The 21,041-nt window shown below is 44.2% G+C and overlaps 2 protein-coding genes across 3 annotated transcripts; both read left to right on the forward strand.

Moving 5' to 3' along the window:
- The first annotated feature begins 414 nt into the window (after nt 1-414).
- On the forward strand, nt 415-10,453 carry LOC116488910 (alcohol dehydrogenase 1). Of its 2 annotated transcripts, none has more exons than XM_032186910.1 (9): nt 415-505; nt 2,775-2,876; nt 3,592-3,730; nt 5,847-5,934; nt 6,039-6,261; nt 6,952-7,212; nt 7,703-7,838; nt 8,212-8,350; nt 10,196-10,453. In XM_032186910.1, exons 1-9 carry the CDS (start codon nt 488-490, stop codon nt 10,218-10,220), a joined length of 1,131 nt encoding a protein of 376 aa, XP_032042801.1. In that variant the 5' UTR covers nt 415-487; the 3' UTR covers nt 10,221-10,453. The 2 variants fall into 2 exon arrangements, with proteins under 2 accessions (XP_032042801.1, XP_032042800.1); XM_032186909.1 differs by having other exon boundaries at nt 6,042-6,261.
- A 2,337-nt stretch (nt 10,454-12,790) lies between these two features.
- On the forward strand, nt 12,791-16,143 carry LOC116488993 (alcohol dehydrogenase 1-like). The gene is made up of 8 exons (XM_032187013.1): nt 12,791-12,808; nt 12,888-12,989; nt 13,972-14,113; nt 14,390-14,477; nt 14,587-14,806; nt 14,926-15,186; nt 15,473-15,608; nt 16,007-16,143. The coding sequence occupies exons 1-8, from the start codon at nt 12,791-12,793 to the stop codon at nt 16,141-16,143; spliced, it is 1,104 nt and encodes a 367-aa protein (XP_032042904.1).
- The last annotated feature ends 4,898 nt before the right edge of the window (nt 16,144-21,041 follow it).

The raw sequence follows: 21,041 nt of genomic DNA on the forward strand, positions 1-21,041 counted from the left end.
AGCTCTTAAGAGTGTCAACAAAATAATTCAACAAAGCCCTCGTGTTCCCATGACCCTGCCCCTGTGAGATCAAGAGCAGCTCTCCCCCTTTCTCCTTGCTCTTACAGCTGCACTGGGAGCAGCAGGCTCGGAGGGCAGCCTCCCAGCGAGGTGGAAGGAGGGGACAGCTTCCAGCTGAGGCCAGCCACCGATGGGATGTGAAAAGGGTGGGGATGAGCCTGACAAAGGAATTGGGAAAACCAAGATTTCAGCAGACGGGTGGCTTATTTTCTTTCTCGTGCTTTGGATGTTTAAGGGGTGGGACTCTGAGCTTGGCAGCTCAGCTAAAAGGTCGGAGCAATGCACTTGCAGGAGCACTTTGCTAGACAAGCTTCTAGTGTATTGGACAGGACCTGCGGAATCAGCAACCTGAGCGCTTCACGGCTGACCCAGTCCCTGGCACAAGAAATCAGTGGTGGCAAGATCTGAAACAGACACACCAGTCAACATGAGCACAGCAGGCAAAGTAAGCAGAAATGTTTTTATAAAAGTTTTCGTTTGTTTGTTTGTTTGTTTGTTTGTTTTTCTGCAGCTGAGTAATATATCTTAAATGCAGTTTCTTTGCAGGGACACCACAAATACTGGTAGTATGGTATAAATGACAGTTTTGGAGAAAGCTGGTATGGTAGAGCTGCCGTTCCATGCAGAACACAGTACGCTCCTAGGAAATGGTTACTACACCCTTCAAGGCAATAATTATTTATGTATTTATTTTAAATACTGAGGCAGCATAAGCTAATGGTGCTAGAATGAGAATTAAGTCACCCCAGGGCAAGCAAGCTAATTTTAACCTCTGTTACAGAATGTAGTGTAGTAAGTGTTCAGATAAATAAAAGTATTTACCAGCTGTGTTGATTTCCATTCTGAGATCCGAGGCTGGTTCAAACTGTTATTAGCTTCTTGACATTTCCCATCAGTTTACTAATGGTTTGTCTTCAGAAAACATTGTGTTATATTTCAGGGTTTGTTTGTGTTAAGACAGTCATGAAGTTTGAATACGCATATAGTGAGTCTAAAGGTTAAGTTAATGAAGACCAAAAGCGAGTATCACATGCAATGCCATACTGAGCTGGGACTGAATCGAGTATTTACATCTCTGATAGAAAGTGATGAGAGACAGTGAGGTTGCTACCGCTGCTGATGTCAGTGTATCAAGCTTCTCAGGCTACCTGAGAGATGCTAAAATGCACTGAAATATGGCAGAAAGGTCAATGGAGAGGAAGCCATACACAGAAAATGCCTGAAGGAATGCACCTTGCTGGAATGTGCCTTAAGAAAGTACCAGGACCTTGTGTTGCTACTGCCAGCTGTCTTTGCTACTCCAGAGCTGAACAAAACAAGAAAGAGAGGAAAAAAATATATATATAATAAGGGTTTCTTTAACTCTGAGATACAGCAAGTGCAAAATTAATTTTAATTCATGTGGGAATAAATTCAACAAGTTTGGCCCTCCATTCAGCCTTCGACTGACAGTCATAAATAAAGTATTGAGGAGGACCTAAACCACTTTGTTTTCACTGTGTTTGTCTTGGAGTTAATACATGAGTTACCGTGCAGATTACTTGGTCATGCAGCATGATCTTTACCCTCTGTAAGAGGGTGTGTTTCTGCAACTTACTCACCCTCTGCTGCACTGACTTGTAAGGCTGGTGGAAAACAGGAATAGAAAAAAAGATAAAATGCTGTGACTCCAGCCAGTTCTTGCTGTAAGAGATCAGTTGGGTGAGAAGGTGCAAGTTGGTGCATCTGTGGGGCCCTGTTATGGCTGACAAAAGTTCACAGGGCATCAGCCGTCAGCACAGAGCAGAGTTAACCAGTGTCTAATTGTAATGAGAGATATATTTGTTCTCAGCAGTCCATGGTTATTGGCTGCTTTTCGTTCTTTAAGCTCTGCATTTGCAAGTTGTGTAATCACTATCGTGCGGTGTGCGAGAGAGTATAAATAAAAATAATAAAGCCCTTTTTTTTTCCAAAGAAATTTCCTCTGCCCTTTAAATGTTGCCCTTTAAAATCTGATCTTCGGCTTCACTTGTAAATTTTTTACTGATCACACTTGCACGTGGCACGTGAAGCATTAAATTTAGTGCAGATGTCTCTCGAGTGTCTTTTTCAAAACACTGTGGTCGTTCCCACTTCATGTCTACCTGCTCCCTAGTGCTTGTTTTCTTCACTACCAGTTGACAAGTTCTTGCTAATTAGGCGTCTGTTTTTACTTCAAAAGCTTTGATATGAGAAGGTTGCTATCGTTCCACACCAGAATCATGTGGCACAGTGGTGTTACACTGCACAGGAGTCCCCAGTCATGCAGGATGCTTAGGCATGCACTGAATTTCTTGCATTGTCAAGACGATTCCACCTTGCAGCCATGGAACTTAATGGAGTCACTGTTGGCCATAAGGGAGACATGGAAAACCTTATTCCATGGGCTGGAGTCCTTTAAAGCTGTGGGATGAGCAGACACCACAAAGAAAGAGCGGGACTGAATGTGGGAGCAGAGATATGAACAAAGTCAGGCATGATCTTGGTGGTAAAAAAAAAAACAAACATGGGCTTACATGTATATACAGTTAGTTTGGTATTGGTTGTGTTTTCTGTTCACTTGTTTTTTTCTCTCTAGTTTTCCCCCTACCCAAGATACGAGCAGGAATTTTGCATGTAGAAATGTAAGAATCTGTCTTGATGAGGCGACCTTCCCAGTGCAGGTGCCATTCCCTTTTCCTTTGCTCTTTTTGCAGGTTATTAAATGCAAGGCAGCAGTACTGTGGGAAGCCAATAAACCATTTTCTATCGAGGATGTGGAAGTTGCCCCACCAAAAGCACATGAAGTTCGCATTAAGGTACTTAAAAACAAGTGCTATGAATTGCATTCAATCTTGCTGTTAGTCACAATTATTTCTAGAGGTTATTAGGATCCAGTCTTGGAAAATATTAACTAGGTGGGTAGTTACTATTCAGGGAGATACTGTGGAACATACTTCAAGTCCTAAGTGTGATCACGGGTCAGGTTTTTATTTGTTTGTTTTTTAATAGCATATCCACAACAAGGCAAAAATCTGAATCCCCAGGAAGCAATAATTTCTCCTTTACTTTCTTAGAATATGTGCTAGGAAACCGCTTGGCATGGCTGGGTGCCTCCTTTTTCATCTGTGTATTGATCATCTGATACAGTCAGATGTTTTCATTTTAGAGCAGTTTCAAGCATTGTTCAAGAGAGGTTTCCTCACATGGGGTCAGTGGCTGCACTTGTCAAAATAAAAGCTGTAAAGGCATACCTGAAAGTTTTAAAAGAAATATGGCTGTGCTGAATGCAAGAAAAGGCAAAATGCAACGTAGAATACTATGTATGGCTGAATTTTTTTGGCTGAAACAACACAAATTAGGACAATCATGAGTCACATAATCAAAGGCATGAATTTAGATTAGTTTTATTGTGTGCATATGTGATTTTGGAGAGAAGAAAGTGGCTGCTCCAAATATATGACATACGTTGACTTCTATATGTGACATGACACAGATAAATGCTGAAGCACTCTTGTTCTTCCTCTAAATCAGATCTTGGCCACGGGGATCTGTCGCTCCGATGACCACGTGGTAACTGGAGGACTGGTTATGCCTTTCCCAATAATTCTTGGGCATGAGGCAGCTGGTGTTGTGGAGAGCGTTGGGGAGGGAGTAACTTCGTTAAAACCAGGTATGAAACAGCATAACACTGAACACAAACCCCGTGCTGAGTTTTCAGACTCCTGTTTATGTCATGATTGTTCTGTGCATGAATACTTGTATTGCTGAGCGTGTTCCAACTTTGGGTCTTTTCAAGGATATCTTAAAGAACAGTATGTGCTGTTTGTTCACATCTTTGTGTTCCTAATCTCAATTTATTTTCAGATTTTTTGCATTCTATTGCATTTGCTCTTGGCAAAAACATCTGCACCTTGCTTTCCACCAGTATCATCCTGTAGGTTCTCTGCTCTTGGTCAGAGGAAACCAGGTATTGGCTGAAGACTTTGTAATCACAGTTTATACAACTAATCTCTCTCAAGAATAATATAAGTATAGTTTATCATCCCTTGGGAAAAAGCACTAGAAAACATGTTAAAGCACCTTCATTCTCCTAGCATCTAAATAATCTATTAACTTTAGTAGATCAGAACTTAGGTCTTTGTGTGGCATTATTTCATTTTAAGAGTATCAGGACACAACTGGGATGCCCTCCCTGCTGCAAGTTTGCTTGGGTTCAGTGTCAGTGCTGAAGTGAGCAATGAAGACAGTGCCAGCAGCACTGCTCACCAAGGGCTCTCTCCTTATGCTGGATGGCTCTGAGGACACTTGCCCACAAGATAATCCTCACGCTGCATCCTCTGTGAACCACAGACTGTAGATACAGAAGTCAGCAAAAGGTGTTGATTTTCCTCTATCCTGCTGCAAGGTTTGACAGTGTTTCACTACAATTTTCCAGGATTTAACAAAGTCTAACAAGGGCTAAGAAGAAATATGTAGTGAGCTAAATCTGTGTAGAAATGCTGAATTGTTAAACAAGCAGTTTGTTAAACTACCTAAGTAGTTTAGGTAGTTTAACCCTTTTAACACCTCTATACTTCTACTGTCTTTGTACTGGCTGCAGCTATGAAGTCTGTCCAAATCAGGTTGGTATGTGTGATGAGAATAAAGTCTATTTGAGATCTCTGATCTATTTTAACTCCAAAGAAATATGTGTATTTCAAATTTCAGTGATAGCCCTGGCTGCTTTTTCTCTGAAGTTTTGGTTCAAAAACTTGATAAATCACTCTATTGTCTAATGCTAGCTGCCATGTGTTTCCAGGTGAGCTGAAACAGCAGGTCTGAACACGCACACAGTCATGTTTCTCTGATGCTGCTTAATTTACAACTCTGATTTGTAAAAAAGACACGCAAAGCTGTTTTACCAGAATGATTACTAAGCCTACATCAAAAAGTTCTAAATAAAGTGTGTGTGTGTGTGCGCATACATTTTGTGTTCTGTAGGTCATTTTCCACTTTTTAGTGTAAATCAAATATTTTCTTTGACTTTGAAAACATCAAATACTAGCCACATTTCGAAACTGCCACATCACAAATTGATCTGCATTAGGAATTATCAGTCTAGGGATTGTTATGGATTTACCATACTTTATTGTTTTGGAAAATGTACAGCAGTAATAAATTGCACCGAGGATGTAGCTGCTACTTTGCTACTCACATTGTGCTAGAGAATTACAGATGTCTTACCTTGTGTGTATCAGTGCTTCTCTGAAAAATATTTTACCTGCCTCTACTCCAAAGCAACAGTAATAGGACTGCAAATAAGAAAGAGACACAAGAGGGCTGGGAAACGAATAATTTCCCATTCTTTCTACATGCAGTTTACAGCACTGTTATCTTAGCAGGTCAGCCTCCTGTCCTAATGGATGTCAGTTTTTACCTCCATTTTCTCACCTGCATAGCATTATTTTTAAGTAGAAGATGCAAAAAACTGCTGAATGAGTAGTTGGTGAGTGGCAGCAGCTAGCAAGATTTAATATCAGAGCTAAGACTCAGTTTTATGAAAGACACCAGGGATATTGCATGTTGATAGTAGTTGTCATAAGTGCATTAATGATGTTGTTTGCATCAGTTTATCTTCCAACAGCATGAGGGCAGATGAAGCAAATAAGTTCAGCACTGCACTACTAGTGCACATTTTTCTATGGATAAAATATGGTTGTTATATGTTTTTACCTGCATGCTTCCTGCATGCCTTTTGTCTTTTTTTCTTTCTTTAACACCCCTGTCATCACTGTTTTTTTTTCTAGGAGACAAGGTCATTCCCCTCTTCATTCCACAGTGTGGGGAATGCAGCGCTTGCTTAAACTCCAAGGGTAATATGTGCATTAAAAATGAGTGAGTTTCCTGGGTTCCCTGTGGCCCTTATTTGATTTTAATTTACACAGAACCGACTGCATCCAACAGATCTCATTTGCCATTATTTCTGGTTATCTTTTGAGCAGCATTGGTTCAGCTGCTGGATTAATGGCTGATGGCACCACTAGGTTTACCTGCAAGGGAAAACCAATTCACCACTTTATTGGTACCAGCACCTTCACTGAATACACAGTAGTGCATGAAACCGCTGCGGTCAAAATCGATTCTGCTGCTCCTCCAGAAAAAATCTGTCTGATCGGCTGTGGATTCTCAACTGGTTATGGGGCTGCTCTGCAGACTGCAAAGGTAAGTACGACGGGCGTTCCTGGGCCATTCAGGATTTTGGGACCTGAAAACAGGTCTTCAGCATGGCAGCCAGGAAGTATAGGCTCCTCTTGCAGAGTTCAGGCTGGAAAGAAGACACTAGTTCTTCGCCTGCCTATGTTTCTCTAAGGTACTTAGGAATCTTCAATTCAAAATCCAATTAAAAAAAACCTTATTACCATTTGTTAGGTCTTCTCTCAGAACTCTAGCTGTATTACCCCTAGAAAAGTGTTATGAGATTAATTATTTTATTGTAACTTAAGTCTAGGAATACAGGGAGCCTATACATGGAAAATCCATGATTAGCAGTACACGAATGTGACTTTTTACAGCTGGAATTATCTCCAATGGAGGGACACTACAGATCTTAACACCACTGGAATATAGAGCATCATAAAAAAAATCTGGTTATAAACCTGAAGCTGAGTGCTGTAATGTAGACCTAGTCTCAGATGTATTTTAGCAACAAATTCCCTTAGTCACAAGTAGGATTATAATAGCATAGTTGGCTACTCTACTTGTAGGGTATGCATATGCAACTTTCTTTTACAATTGTGATATCTAATTTACAAGAATTGGCTTAGGTGAGAATGTTGATAGTAAGAAAATGCATTGCACTTTACCTGGGCTGTAACAGGATAACAGGATACTGTGTTAATATGGTTACCATAGGTGGAAGCAGGCTCTACCTGTGCTGTCTTTGGCCTCGGAGGAGTTGGCCTCTCTGTTATCATGGGCTGCAAGGCGGCTGGAGCTTCTCGCATCATTGCCATCGATATCAATAGTGACAAGTTTGCCAAGGCCAAGGAGCTGGGAGCCACTGACTGCATCAACCCTAAAGATCACAAGGAGCCCATTCACAAAGTGCTGCTTGGAATGACTGGCTACGGCGTGGACTACTCCTTCGAGGTCATCGGCCGTATCGAAACCATGGTATGCAACCAAAAATGTCAAAAGAGGCATTAGCTTGTTAGAGCTCTCTTCTCTAACCAACTAAGCACCGAGGGTGAGGGGCTGAGAGCCACTGGCAAAGTGTGAAGCTAACTTTAAACCTGAAATCTGGCTATCTGCCACGGAGATGTAAGGACAGAAGGACACTCACAAACTTCAGAAAGGGAGCTTAAATGTAGTCCCTCTATTCTGATAGAAAGGGAGCCTAAGGAGGGTGGCTAAATTTCACGTAACTCTGTATCTTCTTTCCAGCAGTGTCTTATCATTAATGAATAAGACAAAATAAGGCAACAGAACAAGCTAAAACATGACAGCAGACAAAGGACGTGAGCTTGAGAATTTGTTTCATGTGACTGCAATAACAAAACACGAAGTGCAAGCTGAGTCCTGAGAGGAGAAGGAATCAAGTGTTTGTGCTCCAAGTGGCAGGTCTTGCGTGACCCTGGCACGTCCCTCTCTGTTTTAAATGCAGGTTGCAGCCCTGGCCTCGTGCCACTACAACTACGGAGTCAGCGTGATCGTGGGAGTGCCCCCTGCAGCACAGAATATCACTTTTGACCCCATGCTCCTCTTCAGTGGTCGCACCTGGAAAGGGTCTGTCTTTGGAGGTGAGAACTTGGAAAGATGCCATTTAACTGGCTTGGGAACTTGTAAACCATCTTGAATCAAAGCAGATGTATCTAAATTCACTGCTTAGCTTGTCCTATTATACTACTGATAGCTGGACATACTACTGATAACTATTTTGCTGACCAAGTAGCACAAAGGGAACTCATTAAGGAGACTCACTTATCAGAAGTGGTTACTGGAGAGAGAAAAACAGAGAGGAAGGGGAAGGGAGGAAGAGAGAGAGAGAAGGGAAGAGATTAAAAAACAAACAAACAAACAAACAAACAAAAAAACGAGAATTTAAGTCCCTGTTTTTGCCATTTTCACAAGCATTTAATGGTTCATTATACATTGCCTGTGGATTTCTTTCAGGCTGGAAGAGCAAAGATTCAGTCCCCAAGCTGGTTGCTGACTACATGAAGAAAAAATTTGTTCTGGACCCATTAATAACCCACACCCTTCCTTTCAGTAAGATCAATGAAGGATTTGATCTGCTAAGGGCAGGGAAGAGGTAAACACTGCTTAATTATAGAAGTTCTGTATAAATGATGTAAATAACTTATGAAGAACAGAGTATGGCTGACTTCGTGACAGAGAATGGTGAAAGCAATGCACTGTGCCCCTTAATCTTGCCCAGCACAGCGTGTGTCCATGAATTGCAGCTGTAGTAACCGAGGCAGCAACACCTTAGCTTTTGAAATGTAAGGGATGTTTTCTTTCCTTCCAGAGGAACTTTGGGATTCTGTTTCCTGTCTAGTTTGAGCAAAGAGTCTGAGTGGCAGAGGGAGAAAAACCCACACAGAGCAGCAAACCAGTGCCTACTGTGCTTTGGAAAAGGGCAAGCAACCCAAGGAAACTGGAAATGTCAATCTGCAGAGCACCAGCAGGCAGTCACCTCACATTCCAGGCAACGTTTTAGGATGAGGAACAGGAACAGAGGAATAACCTACGTTTACTGGAAAAGCAACTTACCATTCTTCTTATGGGTTAGGGAACAGAGTCCCAGTGCAATTAGTCCTAAAGCCACTGGGTAGCTTGCCCTAAACTTTAGAGCTTTTCAGAAGGGAAACTGCTTTGTGTATATACGCAGCTAGTATTTGCAAGCTCAGAATTTGGCTCTCATGCATTCTTCAAATATTGTGAGTTCAACTCAGACTGTGTTTTCACTGGATGTTGCAATCAGAAATACTGTTTGCCAGAGATGTTTGACAAAGATTCACCACGGCAATGACTGAAAATTCTTGTTGGCAGAAGTGGGAAATACTTTTGTGTATTTCAATACATGTAAACATAAAAATCCTTTAACAGATGAAGAAGAATTTTGCCCCTGATGCTTTCTTTTAGGTTTGTTCCCAGGTTTTAACTACGCAGCACTTACTCCATTTTTTTGACTCTCTTTATTTTAGAGGTGCTGCAAATGTCAGTTTTGGATTTTAGTGTGGCAAGCAGTGGAAGTGGCGAGGACACAGACACCATCAGTTTTGCTAAAATACCGATGGTCAACCTGAAGGCCGTGACATGTTGCCCTGGTCATTTACTCAAACATTTTAGTGTTTATTAAATGAAATAGTGTTCACAATGTTCTGCATAGAGCATGCAAGCACCACACTGCAGTGTACCTACGACTGTTTAGCCAAGACCATTAGAAAGTTCAGATTGCCCTTTTAAACCCTTGCAAGAAAGGGAATTGATCGCCTTTCCTGATTATGCACATTGTCCCCATACCTTAGATAGGCCGGCTGCAGTCTAACAGATGAGGGGATGAAAGCCAAGCCCTCCTTTTGAAAAATTAAATTTCTGTCCCCTTTCATCCATCATCCATACCAGAAAGCAACATATCCTGCTTGAGAAAGGAGTCACAGTATATAGCTCAGTTAATTATTTTATTGCATGCTGTTCTTGATCAGAAAAAAAAAAAAAAAAAAAAAAGCCTTAAAAAGTGAATGGGAATGCTCATACCTGGTGGTATTTTTTAAGGTTTACTGTAGCAGGTGTAGCTCCACTTACAGCCTGTAATTTGAGGGGGTTTTAGACCAAATTAATCAAATTAGACCAAATAAATTAGACCAAATTTTCTATTGGAAAGAAAATGCTTGTCTTTCCAATGCTGAAGGTCCCACTACCCTCCTGGCAGCCTTCAGATCTGCTCTCCTACCCCCTTTCTTTCCTCATTTGATACCAAGTATATTCAGCTTGCTGGACCTTGCTCCATCATTTTCCTACAAGCTGAGGCAGGGGAGGTGAGGAGTACCCTGGTTAAGAGTAATATCCTAGATTTTCAGAGGAAGCAGCAGTATTGTGCTGATGTTGTCACAGGGGTTTTCTGCAGTTGCTAACTTGTCATTTTATATTGCAGTATTCGCAGTGTCCTGACGTTTTAGGATTCCCAAATGATAAACAGCAGATGGCTTAGCAGCAGCAGAAACTTCATTGTCCTCCAATACAACGGATGCAAATTGTGAAATAAGACATTTCTGAAAGATCTGCCACCACCACCCTTGAATAAAAGGATCAAGCTCAACATGCAGACTTCAAGCACAGCACTTAGAAAGAAAATAATCATTCCTTCTACATCAAAGCAGGAATCAGGAAAAATCTCTGTATTGTGCAGCAATTTTCTTTTAATAGCCAATGATACTACCATACTTGCTTTTGTCACAGGTGTTATGGAAGGTTTGGCTTTATTTAAACAGCTTTTAACAGGCAATCTTTTAATAAAAGGAAAAAAAAAAAAAAAAAAAAAAGCAAACTGTTTCTTTGGATCTTAATAAAGCTGCAAGTTTAACAGCTCACACACCAGGAAATTAAAGTACTGCTCAATAAAACTCTAGGTTGGAACTAAGTATCCATCCTGAATGATTTTAGCATCCTCTTATTCCATTACCTGATAGGCAAGGAAAACACGGCAGAGATTAGGATTCCTGGGTGATGTGTGGCCGTGTGTTTGAACTAATGATTTCAGTAAGTAATATTTAAGTAAATCATAAACTGAGGTACTGGAGAAAGGCTCACTGCTGGATATTTTACCAAATTAATACTTCCAAGCATTTTATGAAAAATGGTTGTGTTATGTTTTGTTTTTTTAAATGGTGTATCTTTTTAGTTGTTTTAGATCTGTTGCCAATCTACACAGGGGTGTCTGATGACTGGAAAACTGAGAATAAATATATGAATGTGCATCGATTATTACTTGTTTCCATTAAACAGAGGGAAGGGTGCCAGGCCTTTAAGTGTGAATACAGAAGAAGAAACAGGAGACAGGTAGCAGTGTGGCAGAGATCAAAGAAAGAATCATAATGCTTTCTGCATCTGTAACATGGAGACATGAACAGAAGCTATTTCTGTTTCAGAAAACATGGTCAATATTGACTTATCTTTTAAAAGAGATGGTAGACACTTACAGCACTGATCAGAGCTTGCCTGGTAGCTGGGTAAAAGAGCCTGTGATAGAAGAGGACAGTGTGCTAATGATGACTTAGCTGTTTGTGTCAGCAAAAAGGGGCCTCGAGCAGCCCAGCAAGGTTAATGATTTGAAGACAGGTTTGCTAAGAGATTAGACCTTAACAGAAAGAGCTGCTTAAATATGTGTGTGTATCATAAACTCAGTTTACACTGCAATTAAGACCCAAATACCAATCATTTGTTTCTGTGTGGTTACCTGTGCGGTCAGGTCTGAAGGTTTTTTTGTGGACCATAAAATAAATCTTTTTAGGTGCAGTTCAGCTATAGGATTATCTCTTCCAGGGCAGGCTGCATGCGAACCAACAGCATGAACTGGATCACTGAAACACTGGAAGCAGAGGGAGAGGGGTTTTAATTCTGCTTTAACTGATCTCGTCTGGAGTAACATGGATTCAGTAGAACAAGAGTGTCTCAGTTCACACAGAAAACATTTTCTGTGGGGTCAAAACTAATTGACTATATCAGCTAAGAAACATGTAACTCATGGTCTAAACACAAGACAAAGTAGGTTTGTTTATACTTAGCTTGTGGGGAGAGAAAGAAGTACAGAGAGGTAAATTATCCTCCATGTGCAAGATACATGGTGTTTCTGCAGTATACCCTATTTCCTGAAGTTTAGAAAATATAATAACAGGATCCAGAGTGGAAGATGGACAAAAAAAGCAATACAAAAACGGAGTTAGGAAATACGGTACAACAGACCTCCTGGCTTCTGTCCTGTCCATGAGCGTGAAAAGTCCATTTCCATTCCCTATCTCCCAAGCACAGTAAACATCTGCTAGTAGCGTCTTTATAGCTTTGCTGGGGACTGGAACACTCCGAAAAAAAAAAAAAAAAACAAAAGAAACCTCTGAAATCATACTGATCTGAACTACTGCAGTTGACCAAACCCCAAACCTTGGTGGACACAGATCTGAGAGAATGGAGGGCGTTGGCAGAAGGGGAATTGCTTGCACAGCTGGTTGCAAAGTTACGTAAAAGTGTCCTTGGAAAATGGCCCCTTGCTGACACGCTCTTCTCAGTACCCAGGGGAAAACAGCTGCGGTGCCACAGAGAGCTAAGCTGGACTCCAAAAGGCCGGGCCTGTTTATTCGCCATACCATGCTCTCAAGGTCTTCTTTTCTGCTGTAATTATTAATCCTTTCACAAGTAGCTGGGGGGGAGCTGCTGCCCGGCCAAAGGTTGCCCCTCGGCAAGGAGTGGAAGCCCGAGCGGTGCTGTGAGTCTCCTCCCTGCAGCCCGGCCACCAGCCCCTGGAGGCTGCGCCTTTCAGGGGGCACAGGGGACTCCCTGCTCGCAGGGGAACCTCCCGCTCTGCTCTCCACCAGCTCTGGTCCCTCGCCAGGCCGCCCGCCGTGCTCCCTGCTTCCCCCTCCAGCCGCAGCCGCGGGGCCAGGAGCGCTCGGGGCCTCGACGCCAGCTGCGGGTCCGGCCACACAGACGGCAGCTCACCTCCAGCCTGCACCGCCGCCGGCTCCTCTCACCCCACATGGCCACGTCTGGAAAAGTAAGGACGCTCGCTGCCCTGCTCCCCGCCCCAAGCCGAAGGCGAAGCTCCCCAGCAGCCTCACTCCCTCTCCTTGCAGGTCATCCGCTGCAGAGCTGCTGTTGCCTGGGCAGTGGGCAAACCGCTCTCTCTCGAGGAGGTGGAGGTTGCACCCCCAAAGGCGCGTGAAGTCCGTGTCAAGGTAAAAGCAAGGGCTGCCGAGCGTGAATGCCGGCTCCGTTTCTCTCTTCTAGGGAAAAGACTGCTAACATGATTACAGAATCACAGAATTTCTAGGTTGGAAGAGACCTCAAGATCATCGAGTCCAACCTCTGACCTAACGCTAACAGTCCCCGCTAAACCATATCCCTAAGCTCTACATCTAAACGTCTTTTAAAGTCTTCCAGGGATGGTGACTCCACCACTTCCCTGGGCAGCCTGTTCCAATGCCTCACAACCCTTTCGGTAAAGAAGTTCTTCCTAACATCTAACCTAAAACTCCCCTGGCGCAACTTAAGCCCGTTCCCCCTCGTCCTGTCACCAGGCACGTGGGAGAACAGGCCAACCCCCACCTCTCTACAGCCTCCCTTGAGGTACCTATAGAGAGCAATAAGGTCGCCCCTGAGCCTCCTCTTCTCCAGGCTGAACAAGCCCAGCTCCCTCAGCCGCTCCTCGTAGGACTTGTTCTCCAGGCCCCTCACCAGCTTCGTCGCCCTTCTCTGCACCCGCTCAAGCACCTCGATGTCCTTCTTGTAGCGAGGGGCCCAAAACTGAACACAGTACTCGAGGTGCGGCCTCACCAGAGCTGAGTACAGGGGGACGATCACCTCCCTAGCCCTGCTGGTCACAAATACAGACCATTTACATAATACAGAACGTGCAGGCTTGTAGGTAAAGGCGCAGACTTGTGCACAGCGGTGCTCTGGGAAGGTGGAGGGCTCACAGCTGGCAGTGCCTGTCCGATGCCCTGCCTGTCACAAACATCTCCCCAGCTTCTGGCACTGAAGCTGTTCAGGCCAAGAGGAAAGGACAGTCTGTACGGGATTATCAGATTCCGTACCAAAACTGTGCAAAGGACTCACCAAGCTGGTGACACCCAAAGAAGTGAAAGAAACTTCTATTAACTGACTAGAAAACAGACCGGGCTCCTTCTACAGCTCACCTGCTCTTTCCTCTCCAAACAGATCGTGGCCACAGGGATTTGTCGCACAGATGACCACGTTCTGGAAGGTTCCTTTCTTGACATTGATTTCCCAGTCATCCCTGGCCATGAAGGAGCTGGGATTGTGGAGAGCATTGGGGAAGGAGTGACCTCTGTGAAACCAGGTAACCAGCTCGCAACCGGGACTCAGCTCTCAAAGCCCATGGGGCTGCCCAGAGCTCGGAAATAGCCCCCAGCAGCCTGGAGCCATGACCCATGACCGGTTGCACACAGGTGACACTGGACACCCTTTCCTCATCTGCTCCCCAAAGTGCCCGAGTCAGCCTCTGAATTTTTCCTGCGGACAGAGGAGGCAGAGGGCTCATGCCAGGCGCTGTGACAGGCGGCACCTCCAGGCTGCCGAGCGAGAGGCACCTAACGCCAGTTCTGCTCTGTTCCAGGAGACAAAGTCATCCTCTTTGGCCTTCCTCAGTGCGGGGAATGCTGCTTCTGCAAGAATCCTGACTCCAACTACTGCCTGAAGTCCCAGTGAGTTTGCTTCCCCACCCTGTTGCCCATGCAGGCTCGGCTCTCAGCAGTGCTGCCGCGCAGGCGAGTGCTCTGCGTGATGAGTGACCCGTGCATGTGCTCCCTACAGCCTCTCCGTGTCGCAGTGCCTGCTGCCTGACAAGACCAGCAGGTTCACGTGCCGGGGGAAGCAGATCCACCACTTCCTCTGGATCAGCACCTTTGCCGAGTACACCGTGGTGCCGGAGTTCACCCTCGCCAAGATAGACGCTGCCGCGCCTCTGGACAAGGTCTGCTTGCTGGCCTGCGGCTTCTCCACGGGCTACGGGGCTGCCATCAACACCGCCAAGGTTGGTACCCAGCCGTGTCCAGGGCAAGCGCCCCGCAGCCACCCGCGCGCCCGCAGAAGCGCTCTGCCACAGCCTCCTCCTCCTCCTGCGGGAGGCTGAGCCGGCCCCGTGTCGTGCAGGTCAAACCGGGCTCCACCTGTGCCGTCTTCGGCCTCGGAGGAGTTGGGCTCTCCGTGGTCATGGGCTGCAAGGCGGCCGGGGCCTCTCGCATCATCGCCGTCGATGTCAACAAGGAGAAGTTTGCCAGGGCCAAGGAGCTGGGGGCCACCGAATGCATCAGCCCTGGGGACTTCCAGAAGCCTGTTCAGGAGGTGCTCACCGAGATGACCGGCTACGGCGTGGACTACTCCTTCGAGGTCATCGGGACAGCTGACACCATGGTACGTGGCCTTCTGACACAGTGTCCCTTCCAGCTCATTCACAGCATCCCATCGGGGCAAATTTCACCACAGCGCGAGCTCTGTTGCCTGGTGCCAGCACTTGTGGGCTTGTCTGTGTGCAGAAAGGCAGTTTTCTGTCTTGGGGAGAAAATCATGTAGGAGTCTCAAAAGGGTATGGTGCTTTCATTGTACAGAAAGGTTTGCAGATAGCTGCGAGTGGCAGACAACTGAAAAGAAAGAATGCATTTCCCATAAGTGTGTCTGATTCACTCTCCTGTCCCATCAGGTTGCTGCCCTGGCCTCCTGCAACATGAACACTGGTGTCTGCGTGGTGGTTGGAGAGGCACCGTCCGGTTCAGTGGTTCCCATAGATCCTTTGCTTTTTCTAAGTGGCCGAACCTATAAAGGGACTCTGCTTGGAGGTATGGAAGTAAAGGAAAGATTTCAGACATTTGAGTGTTGTCCTTTCACAGTAATTCCTGAACTGTCTTTAGAACAGTTACCCTCTAAGGATAAATATATACGTGTATATATATATACACTTATATATGTGTATATACGCATATATATACGTATATATACGTATATACGTGTATATACACGTATATATGTATACACGTATATATATGTATATATACGTGTATATATATAATTATATACGTATATATACATATACGTATATATATACACGTATATACATACGTATATATATACATACGTATATACGTATGTATATACATGTATATATAAATATATACACAAGTAATAATAGCAGCATTTCTCCAGTCACTCACTGCGGGTGCTTTTCCCCCTTCTCTAGGCTGGAGGATGAGAGACTCCATCCCCAAACTGGTCTCCAGCTATCTGGAGAAGAAATTTAACTCTGACTTGCTGATCACGCACACGCTGCCGATCGCTAAGATCAACGAGGGCTTTGAATTGCTACGCGCAAGCTAAAGGTGAGGATGTGGCTCGCAGGAGCAAGGTCCCTCCACGAGGCAGCGCCCGGCTCGCTGCCGTCAGCCAGCGCCCAAGCAGTGCCAGCAGGCAGGGCCCCAGTCCCGGTGGTGGGAGGCCCTGCTGTAAGGTGGAACACAGGGAATGAACCTGGATGTGTGCAGCTCAGAAGAGACCCCACAGCCCTGGCGTAGCCCCTCAGACCCCACACCTCACTGTGGCATTGGAAAGCAGAGTGAGGAGGAAGGGGCATCCGTGGGGACCTCGCAGACTGTGCCTTCAGGCTGAGGCACAGGAGCTGCGGGGCGGGACGGGGTTCCTCAGGCTTTCCTTCAGCGCCCTCGCTGAGCTCAGAAGAGGCTGGGGGAGAGCTGAGGTGGCCGGTCCCGGCTTCACCTGCCTGCCCCTCCACCTGCTCCTGAGCACTGTGGCAGCAACTCCGGTAACTGCTCCCTTCTTCCCCCGTCCAGCATCCGCACCGTCCTGCTCTTCTGAGGGACACGGTCGAGGGACGACGAGCGCCGTCACTCCAGACCCTTTCATTTGAACACGAGCTTCTTCTCATCGCATCTCAATGGCTTATTTTCTCTGAATTTTCTTCCCTTCAATTTGTATTTATAATCTGTGCATACTGTGGCCTCCTGAGCAAAATCTGCTGGCTTTTCTCCTGATCTAGTTGTGCTTTTTTGGTAACAGCCTCAGAGAAAGTTAGGGAATGGAATCACAAAGAGAAATTTAACAGTACATTTATGTCCCATACATGTCTATGGCAACAGCAGTATGATTCTGTGGGAGCTACCAACATCACAATTGTTCTGGCAACAGCATTTGTTTTCTGCACAGAATGAAACACAAGGATATGATAGGATGGACTCAAAATTAGCAACTGCTGTAAGACTCCTATTCTCTACTGTAATGCTTTCTAAATTGCAAAACTCAATAGCAAACAAATGGGTTTGCTCCCTAATGTATACACGAAGAAGCATCAGTGTGAACCATCACTCTCTACTGATGCTTACACACTGCTAGAAGTGAATGTAGATGGCACCCAGCTCTCAACAGACCACTGCTTAAAAATATTTTTGTTTTCTGTTTCACTGTATGTCAGTCTGTACTGTTTTCCTGAACTTGAAATATGACAATCACATTCTATACCTCAGCAAGTGCACCCTTTCCAAGACTTTCCTACTGTGGAATAAACACAAACACAAATGTCAGTCAGTTTTTGCCTTTAGCACTCCATAAACTAGCCCTTTGTAAGCCTAGCATATTATCTGAATAATCCTTGGATTGATTTTAAGACAAATACTCTTATGATTGGCTTATACAAATCTTAGGATAGGCATGCCAGATACTCTTTGGTGATTCATATCTTAAGGGCAAGCTAGTTCCTATTCAAATCCAATGCATCACAAGATAGATTTTCTTGGAACATCCTGCAAGTTTGTTAAAACCACAGTCTGCTGTTTGAGAGATTAAATAAATAAATAAATAAATAAATAAATAAATTTAAAGTAAATGACTCACTTAAAAACAGAGTTTGAATGATTCTTGAGAAACCACGTAGATTGGACCTTTTCCCAATGCAGCATCAATTCTCTGGATTATTGCAGAGAGAAAACTTGTGCTTAAAGGCCTCCAGCAATGATCTATTCCATTACCATTTTACAGTGCATCAAACTGTTGGGTTGCTGGCATCACGTACTCTTGGGTTACCTGGCACCACAAGAGGCCGTCAATCAGACTGATGGTAATCTCCCTTCCCATTTTTCAAAGCTCTACCACAAAGTAACCTCATGTTTGGTTGATCTTTTGCCAGTGTGCAAGTTTTAGCTTGGGGTTTAAGTTATACACATCTCTCATCAGACCACATTTCTACTAATCAATAAAAACTGTAACAATTCTAATATTTCCTTATTAATACTTCCATAACTGGACCAGTATTGGATGGGAAACATATACCATTAGAAAGATCGAAATGGTCAAAGAAGACTGCACATGCTCTTACACATCTGCAAGTAGAAGTGTCATGTTTTTCCTTCAGTATATATGCAAACAGTGAAAAGGTCTGCCCAAGTTTCTGACTTCTGAAGTTAATAAGACATATACTAAACCCACAAGATCTCCTTAAGGCAGCATAGCCTATGAGCTGTGACAAATAAAAATGATTTCTGACTATTATTTTTGTTCCCAGTCCACTGCTTATGGGCTGTACTGCTCTGAACTTCAACTAGGAAAGTCTGGGTCTAGCCTGAGAAACACGTACTCCTAAAAAATTACACCACTAACCTGCAAAGCAGCAATCTTTTGCTGTGGGAATTGTCTCACTATATGGACAGAATTTGTATTCTATGATAACCGCAAAAGACTATAAATTATACCTGGTTCAAAATCAGCTGAAGACAAATGGCTGTAATTCCATTCAGTGTTTTGCAAGCATTCGACTAATTGCTCACCTTACTGAATGACTGTGATATGCTATATATAGTTATAATATACTCTTGTCAAATTTCAGCAGCATTTGTGTGCCTTTTGAGATCAACACAGCTTGTAAGATGTTCCCAAACTGATAGCCTTTAGTCTGCGTGAGTTTCCTGTGACGTCCTTCAAGTGAACAAACTCATCTTCAAAACAGAATGGAGTATTGGTTTGTAGTCACCAGAGCAATACATCCAAACCAAGAAACAAGCAGTTCAAAATAAATATTGCACAGGCATTTGTGTAAGAACAGCAAAACGGTGTTTGTACAACCTGCTAGACTGCTTGTGCATAACCCAAATGCTGAGGTACTATCCACCTTGCCCAGCTTTTCCACATCAGTAAGTCAGGTGCATGTGATTAGCTACGTGGGTATTTCAACCATATTTTCCTTTGAACTCTCCATCTCATCATGTTTTTATTCAGAAGACATTGAATCAATTTCCAGTATCGCTACTTAGACAAATTTATTTCAGCCCATTTCCCCATATATGCATTGCGAACCAAGTCAGAATGTCTAAACGCCTTCAAACCCTGTGCCATACCATCGGGTATGCTCACTGAGAAGAACATTGGTTTCAGATAAAAAGCGTCTTTCTAGGTCTCACTTTCAACAGCTTTATTTTCTGCCACTGTGCCAGGACCACGACTGGCCCCACTCAAGAACTGTCTCACTCAAATCATGGGCCACTTGCAGGGAGATGTGGTGGTGACAGGCAGGGGTAAAGGAAGACCCGAAATGTTGCCACCATCTTGTGGCACAGGGACACGAGGCATGGGATGAGGAGGGGGCTGAGGAGGCATGGGATGAGTCCCGGTGCCCAAGGGGCAGCCTGTCTCTCTGGCAAGCAAAATGGCCCGGGAAAGGGGCCCCCAGCCCCCTGGCCCTCCTCCTTCCACACCAGGGCCTCTTTCAGGCCGCACAAGCCCCCTCCCAACACGGCCATGTCGGGCATGGGGCGTGGCGCCATCACTGCGGCCATCACAGAGGCCACAGTGACTTCCAGTACCATTTCCACTGTGGACTCTGGGAGCAGTCCCACTGCCATTCAGTCAGTGTGTTCCCTGCCTGCTCTGCAGGGCACGGATGCTGAAGGACATCTGTGGCCACATGGAAGCTCTGGCGCAAGCACGTTTTGCAGTCAAGACTGAGTGTTTGAGACCTATGGTAGTTACAAGAGAAAATGTGCATAAATTCTCTTTCAGACAGGCTCTGTGCAACTGAACATTGAAGTTGTACAAACACCGTTTTGCTATTCTTACACAAATGCCTGTGCAATATTTATTTTGAACTGCTTGTTTCTTGGTTTGGATGTATTGCTCTGGTGACTACAAACCAATACTCCATTCTGTTTTGAAGATGAGTTTGTTAACTTGAAGGACGTCACACGAAACTCGTGCAGACTAAAGGCTATCAGTTTGGGAACATCTTACAAGCTGTGTTGATCTCAAAAGGCACACAAATGCTGCTGAAATCTGACAACAGTGTGATATAACTTGTAAGCATAGCACTGTTATTCAGTACGGTCAGCAGTTAATTGAACGCTTGCAAAATGCTGAATGGAATTACAGCCATTTGTTTTCAGCTGATTTTGAACCAGGTATAATGTGTGTAGTCTTGTGAGGCTATCAAAGTCCTGTTCCATAATCTGCATCCTAAAGTAGATCTTGAAGAGCATTTGTGTCAGGATTCTGTATGTGCTCCCCATGCTGAAATTCTGGTCGCTTGGGGAAATTATTGGTGGTAAGTCTTATTGAGAGATTAGTTATTTGGCATCTGCTAGTCTGATTCACAGGATATGTTGAGTGGTGTCTGTCAAGGTTCTGCTGTTGTCTGAGCCCAGTTAATATCTCTTATTGAGTGACTTCCATGTTGGATTCAAGTACACTCATTAAACATGCAGATAGCAAGAGACTTCCATGCACACGGAAAGAGATGTTTTAAAGAATTGGGATGGAATTCAATAGCAGTAATTGCAAAATTGCAGGTGTGCAAGTGCAAGATGCAGAAAAATGCCTGCAAGAAGTAGTGGATGACAAAGTGAGCAAGAGCTGGCAACCCCCTGCTATGTGGTTTGGCTGTGGAAACAGGGATGCAGTTGTCAGGACGCAAGGAAATGGGAAAAGGGCAGAGGGACATAATAATGGTCTTTGGGGCCATAAAAAGTGGCTATGAGGTTGAGCAAGAGATGTGTTCTCTCCAAGTATGTTATACTTTAAGAGTATGATGCACTTTGAGATAATAATGGAATAGATCATTGCTGGAGGCCTTTAAGCACAAGTTCTCTCTCAGCAACGATCCAGAAAATCGATGCTGCACTGAGAAGAAAAGCTAATCTACGTGGTCTCTCAAGAATAATCCGAGCTCTGTTTTTAAGTGATTTAATTACTTTGATACTCTTTATTTATTTATTTGATCT

This window comes from Aythya fuligula, chromosome 4 (assembly GCF_009819795.1).
Source record: "Aythya fuligula isolate bAytFul2 chromosome 4, bAytFul2.pri, whole genome shotgun sequence".
Taxonomy (NCBI): domain Eukaryota; kingdom Metazoa; phylum Chordata; class Aves; order Anseriformes; family Anatidae; genus Aythya; species Aythya fuligula.